Genomic DNA, 7,364 nt, shown 5'->3' with positions numbered 1-7,364 from the left:
TGGATGGATGGATGGATGGATGGATGGATGGATGGATGGATGGATGGGATGGATGGATGGATGGGATGGATGGATGGATGGATGGATGGATGGATGGATGGATGGACTTACAACCGTTGTTTTCTGAACCTTTTTATGTAAAATCAGCATCATTACTGATAAACTTTCAGGCCCAGAATAAAATTGCAATCCTTTGTGACCCAGGGCACAGAATAAAAAATACACCATTTTACATTAGTTGAATATGTTAAATTTGTTTACAAAATCCGTCTGCATTATTGTTCCTTAAAGCTTTTTTTTGTGAGGATCTTTTTTGTTAAAGCCAGTAACAAAATTTGAGTAAACAATCACATGCATGACGATAAAAGCAAGAAAGCAAATTCTTGTTGTTGCTTTTGCTTCTTACGATGAGCTCCACTAAAGTCGTTTTAGTGTTATATCTTCTATTCTTGAATTGAACGAATGTCATTTATTTTCATAAAGGTACAAATCATATCTGGGCAAAAATTAAAAGTTGAGCATGGATGGATGGGCACCATGCATGACATCAAAATCACTGATGGTCTACTGGTGGTGACATGGCTCCCCCTGGTGGCTGTGCTTATTAACTGGGTCACATGTGAGCCTGTTGGTGTTGATTTACTTGAGTGGGGGGGGGGGGGGGGGGTGTTCAGTTTCCTTTAAGATGAAGAGTTTAAGATTTTATATTCAAATGAAGCTGTTAAATCAAATCATGTGACATCCGTCATGTTTGTGTGTTTCTTTCAGAACAAAGTCATCTGGATGCTGACACGTTCTTCTACCTGCTCATTGTGTTTTCAATCATCAGCTCCCTCTACACACTGATCTGGGATCTGCGTATGGATTGGGGTCTGTTTGATCGTGGAGCTGGAGAAAACACTTTCCTGAGGGAAGAAATTGTTTACCCACATAAGGTGAGGTCAGAGATGGATGAAGGGAATGGAAAACACACGCGTTCTCACAGTAACAGTGCCTCCTGGTTGTGTAGGCCTACTATTACTGTGCCATTGTGGAGGACGTGATCCTTCGTTTTGCCTGGACCATCCAGATTTCTCTGACTACGATGACCCAGGGCGACTCGGTGGGGGACATCGTAGCCACCGTCCTCGCTCCTCTTGAGGTCTTCAGGTGAGTCTGAAGAACTTTTTCCTTTCACATTCTGACACTTTCATACCAGGACAAGAACAAATGTTCAAGCTGGGCCAAGAACCCACCATGACCCTCCTCGCCTCCCCCTCTCAGGCGCTTTGTGTGGAACTTCTTTCGTCTGGAGAACGAGCACCTGAATAACTGCGGTGAGTTTCGAGCGGTGCGGGACATCTCCGTGGCGCCGCTCAACGCCGATGACCAGACGCTGCTGGAGCAGATGATGGACCAGGAGGATGGCGTGAGGAACCGCTCAGGCAAAAAGACCTGGAAAGGGTCCCACAGCTTGTCCCTCAGACGCCCCCTGCTGTCCACCTCACAGTAAGACATCAGATTGGCAAACGGATGCCTGATAGAGATCATTTTTAGTTTATTCATAGACAGGAGGCGAGAAGAAAAGAACAACTAATGCCGCACAACTGCTTGGTTTCCACCAGATTTTAAATATTTTATAATAAATTGAAATCCGGTAATTGTGGATTCAATTCAGTTTCTTTATATAGCGTTAAGTCACAACAGATGTTGTCTCAGGGCACTGAACAGAAACATTCATATATATCAAAACAATTTAACTCTGAGGAGCAGACTGCTTTGAGTTCAACTTCATCGCAGAACTCTCATCTTGAGCAAACATGAAGGCGACAGTGGAAAGGAAAGACTCCCTCGTGAGGAAGAAGCCTTTAGCAGAACCAGGTTCAGGACAAGCGGCCATCTGCTTCGACCGGCTGGGTTTGAGAGGAACAGGAAGGAGGAACAGATACACAATGGCAGGTCAAGAGTCACATGTTAAGATGGAAATAATATCAAATAAAAACTATTCAATTGCAACAACTTGTTTTAAGAAATTAGATTAATTTGTCGTCCAATAGTCTAAACCTATAGCAGCATATCAAGCCAACCCTAACTATAGGATTTATCAAAAAGGATCTTAAATCTGGACAATGTGTCAGCCTCACGAACAGAAACTGGAAGTTGGTTCCACAAGAGAGGAGCCTGATAACTGAAAGATCTTCCTCCCATTCTGCTTTTGGAAACTCTAGGAACCACAAGTAAACCTGCAGTCTGAGAGCGAAGTGCGCCGATAGGAAAATATGGAACGATATTATCTATAATATAAGCTGGAACTAGGTTGTTGAGGGCTTTGTAGGTTAGAAGTAAGATTTTGAATTTTATTCTGAATTTGACAAGGAGCCAAAGGAGAGAAGCTAAAACTGTGGAGCAGCATCAGGAAGGGTTTTAAGTTAACCAAACTCATTACCTCAACAAAGAAACCCAGTCTAAAATAATGAGATCTTTGATTGTTAAGTTGAAATTATTGTGGTATATTATTGTGCTGAAATAAATTGTTAGAATGTGAGCAAACTTTTCATGTTCCCAGTTCCATAAGTCACTTTTCAAGATATTAAAAATGAAAAATGGAACATCAACAAAAAAAAAGGCAGGTTTTTGTTAAACTGCTTACCTTTTGTTTGTTTTAGATCGAAGAAGGACACGAAGGTGCTGATTGAGGATACGGATGACGAGGCCTTCAGTTGAGTCCACTGCGTCAGCATCTACACACATTTATTTACCCCACTATGCTTATAAAGACCTCCTTTCTCACACCTCAGCCTTCTCCTTCATAATTTAATACAAGCATTTAGAACCTGAGGTCCGTGCTCGTCTTTACAGAAGTTGCCTCATCGTTACGTCCTTGTGAATAGAGTTGGTCTTTATAAGTATAGACGACACACAAACAAAGAGAAACCTGCTGAAGCACAAGTGCAGTGGGATACCGATACTGCCGAGGAGCGCGCTGAGGCCACACCCGTCACACAGATGTCAAGAGAAAAACCTTCAGATAACTGTAAGACCAAACCACTCTGCCCGGGATTACCCCCCGCTTTCTTAAATAGACTTTTTTAGTTCTTTTTTTCTATTTAGTTTCTTGAGATTCTTTAGTTTTTCCTTTAAGATTGGCTGCAGACGACTGTTTACACGCCTTTAAACACCACTAGGATCAACAGGGAGAAGTCTAAGCAAATCAAGACTCAACGACAGCATATCAAAACTGATCAACTGGTTTCAGCTTGTTGATTCTTTTTATACTACTTTTATTATCGTTATCCTTCTTATTTAGCTGTAGTAACATCAGTGACACCATCACAACCCTGGAGGCACTTGCAGGAAAAGTGCATTTACTACACGAACCATAGAAATAGTCATAAAGGGAAGTTTTGATTCAAACATTTCTAATCTCTGAAGTTTCTTTGTAAGATATGTTGATGTGCGTTATTATTATTATTATAGCTGTGAAGTACTTTTAGATGTGTTATTTATACTGGTATGGCTAGATTGAACCCCCTCACGGCGATCGCTGATGAATTTTATATTGTGCAAAATGTTTTTCATGGTTAAACTTGTGCCATGCTTTTGATAAGTAGACCCCCAGTGTACCCCCAAACTCAAAACGATTTGTGGATTTTAAGTCATGATTGTTGTCTTGAAGACCCTGAATACAAGGTGCGTGCACAGACATGAACGCTTGTTGGCAGAACTCGAGGGGATCAATGGGATGAATTGGTTCACTCGCTCAAAACCTGCTGCTCGTTTTATGAACTAGCGTTGGTGTTTCGCCATCTTTAATTGGACTGAACAGTTTGAACCGATTTTATACATCAGTGGATCTCAAAACAGGAAGCAGGACCAAAAGATAAAATGTGGAGCACTTTTAATACTAAATAGGAGTAATTAAGATGTAGTTGAGCAACGAAATGGCATCAGATACATGATAGATTTGTAGTGAGAAAAGAACAGAGTTGCCGTATTTTTCGAACTATAAGGCGCATTTAAAATCCTTTAATTTTATCAAAAATCGACAGTGAGCTTTATGTATTAATTCTGGTTGTGCTTACTGACCTTGAACTGATTTTATGTGGTTATTGTGAATGAGTTGAATAAAGTTTGACTCATCTGTTTTGTTTCGCTTAATCACAATCCGGTGCGCCTTATAGTCCGAAAAATACGGTAAATTAAAGTTGCTCTAACGTTTTCCACTGGTAAAGAAGGAAAGCTTTCTGTGTATTTAATGACTAAAAAAGTATGCTCAAGTAAATTTAAATGCCCTACGTGTCATATTAGGTTATCTTTTCTAGGTTGTAAGAGTTTGAAGATTTGATACAAGGGACTGAACGAAAAAGGTGCAACTCCCCATTTCCTTTTAAACCCATCAGGAAATCACAGATCTGTCACACTCTTTCACTTACGTGTCATTTGTGTTTGCCTTCAGTAGGGGCTGCGGTAGCTCGGTGGTCAGTGTAACCCTGAGGCTGCGGGTTCGAGCCCAGGTTGTGTCAGGAAGGGCATCCGACGTAAAACTATTGCCAAATCTTTCATGCGAGTTCGCTCGCTGAAAGGTGCAGCCGAAAGAAAAACAAGTTTGACTTCAGTGTTGTGGTTCGTTAGATAAATGTGATGTGCATCTGATGTCTTCTGCTACCTCACCCCCATCTTAGCACAAGCATGAAGAGCTGTTTGTTGTGTTTTTAACGAGTAAGTCGCTGCTGTTCGAGGACACCCCCCCCCCCCCCAGCTGTCAAAGAAAGGTGCCAACTTTAGCGTCAGTCTGCGCTGAACCCCCTCATTCAACTCCCTGTTCTGAGGTTCCTCCTTGTGGCTTCGTGGTGTCCCCACCCACCGGTCATGAGACGACTCGCAGAGACAGATTAGTTACAGGATAGTCCTGTTTTTGTCCTCTTTTAAACTTTTTTAGTGGCTTAGAGTCTGGAAGGCCTCCATGTCCAACAGGCTTAATGAGAAGTGGAAAGTTCAGAAGGTGGAACACACAAACACACATTGCCTCTTTCCTGTCAAAGCGCAGATAGTTTTGTACAATAAATACATTTAAAAGGCCATCTTGTTGTGCCTGCATGCTGCTTTTGTTTTTACTTTGTACATAATCTTAATTTATTTGGCGCACCGACGACGATGATTTTTATTTGTCGCCACGTTAGCTTCAGAACAAGCAGTATTTTCGAGGTGGCGAGGAGCTTATTGTTGATCGTTCTCAACCCTGCACCCTTTTTCACGTGTAAAGCTGTTGAACTGTGTTTGTATGAGAAGAAGAGGCAAAACAGAAGAAAATGGTGCAATTATCGCTTTCCTTGCATTTTAAACCCTAGTCCCCCCCCCCCCCCCCACACCCCCTCATGTGGGAGCAGTTTTTTTGTATCCCGAGGCTGTTAAGCTGTTTGTACATTTGAGAACGTGCATGAAAAATATTTGTGACATTTGTGGTTAACTGTCCTGCAGTTAAAAGCACTTTGACATACGTTAGCTGGGCACAGTGAGGGTCCCACATCTTAACATTAATAAACCGATCCCAGATCGTGCTCACGGGAAGCCTTGAGGCGTTCTGAGAGAAACAGCTGGAGCGACCTGCGTCTGTTCTCTGGTGTTCTGACAAGAACGGGGTCTTTTGTACAGTTGGTGTTTAATAAGATGGTGACAAACCCTGACATCATTTTGTTTTCCTCACTGAGGACTTCTTTTCCCCACAGCCTGCTGAAACCTTCATGATGTTAAAGTGCTTGAAATGTGTGAAACACCATCCCCTCCCCTTGATGTAGTTCTCTAAAACTAGCTCAACGTGATATTATCTGTAGTTTGGTAGATGGATGTTCTGCTTTGATAACTTAAAAAGTTAACACACTGTGGCTAAATGTGAGTTTAAGAGAAATGAAAACGTCTTACAGTCTGACCTTTTCCAGAGTAGTTTGTACATGTTGAGTGTTTAACAATGTTCCATGATGGGTTTTTCTGATGGTATTTGTATTTCTGTACACACTTTGGTGATTCTGTCATATCTGGGTTTTATAAACCATGAATATTTTTAAAACTCACTCTGCCTCATGACTCTTCTTTTACACTCCTCGTCTATGGAGCTTCAAGCCCTCCAAACATACGGATGTATCTGCGTCCAGTTACTTGTAATGAGTAGCGTGTTGCCGTTGTCCATGTTTGGTTCCATAATTGCTTCTCGTTTGTTCCCCAGCTCTGTGCAGTATTTCACAGCTCACCTAAAAAGCTAATTCTTCAACTGCTTTTAGCTTTAAGCAGAAGTAGCAAAAGCCCAGGCAGGATTTATAGATTTCATGCCCCCCCTCTCAATTCTTGTGGGCAGATTGAGTGACATGTTTACCTTCAGTTTGCCAACATCAAGAAATTACTCATCCTGAAAAAATATATATGCTTATTGACAGTCAGGAAGCAAACAGAACAGATTAATCGTCATTTAACTCAGAATTAATTCCCTCCTAAATCAAAAGTGCTCATCTATTGAGAAGTGTTCATTTTCTTTTTTGGGAAACAACAGTGAACTAGTTTTAAAAAAGTTAATGCTGTAAACACTGACCCCATTATTTTCACTGTTTACACTACTTTTTACCGTACGTATATAAAGTTTTTTTGCAACAATGAGCATTAATAACGGAAAAAAACTGCATCAAAGAATAATTTTGGCTACAGTGCCACTTTCGAAGAATGACCATGTGATAAAAATGTACACAGTATATAATTCAACTTAAGACACACTGCAATAATTATATAAAGATCATTTCCACTTTAAGCTGAATGTAGCAGGTTAATTTTAGATCACTGCTAATAGTTCTTATACAAAATATATTGCTGTCTAAGTGAGAAGTAGAGGAAATAACTAACTGCAGACATTTTTGCACTGAAATTCAGTTCAAATTAATATCTATTTAAATATATATATACATTTTAATAATCTCCAAAGCAACGAGCCTGGCAGTCCACATCTAAGAAGGTCACAACTAAGTTGTTTATTTTCTGATAACTGATACAGGATAAACGATACATTATTTTTAACACTGATGATATTTTGCTTTTATTTTCGATGTCAGTATGCAAAAAGACAATGCAAAAGAAACACGTTTATGAAATCATGATTAAGATACATAATTTGACTGCTTTATCATCATTAAACCAATTATTTTAAGGACTCCTTGTTGCCCTGGTGATAACTTGTTTAGCTACAACAAATAAAAAGGGAAGAATTACAAAAATAAAAAAAGCACAAACATCAAGAGTTGGCTGACAGCAAACACTGTAAGGAACCATGTGATCTTTTGATGAGTCGGTTCATAATATGTATAGACGCATATATAAAAATACAGGGTCCCTGTATATATGCACAT

The 7,364-nt window shown here is 40.2% G+C and overlaps 1 protein-coding gene across 1 annotated transcript in view; it reads left to right on the top strand.

The window, feature by feature from the left end:
- Positions 1-4,024, top strand: part of xpr1a (xenotropic and polytropic retrovirus receptor 1a) — a 73,572-nt gene extending 69,548 nt beyond the window's left edge. Inside the window, exons 12-15 of the mRNA XM_037698318.1 lie at positions 769-935; positions 1,010-1,149; positions 1,264-1,488; positions 2,646-4,024. Of these exons, the coding sequence (XP_037554246.1) occupies positions 769-935; positions 1,010-1,149; positions 1,264-1,488; positions 2,646-2,703 (590 nt within the window). The 3' untranslated portion in view covers positions 2,704-4,024. The remainder of the gene's footprint in view (positions 1-768; positions 936-1,009; positions 1,150-1,263; positions 1,489-2,645) is intronic.
- The last annotated feature ends 3,340 nt before the right edge of the window (positions 4,025-7,364 follow it).

This window comes from Nematolebias whitei, chromosome 3 (assembly GCF_014905685.2).
Source record: "Nematolebias whitei isolate Nwh7 chromosome 3, NemWhi1, whole genome shotgun sequence".
Classification (NCBI taxonomy): domain Eukaryota; kingdom Metazoa; phylum Chordata; class Actinopteri; order Cyprinodontiformes; family Rivulidae; genus Nematolebias; species Nematolebias whitei.
The sequence above is the reverse complement of the archived record's forward strand: the minus strand, read 5'-3'. Positions and strand labels throughout refer to the sequence as shown.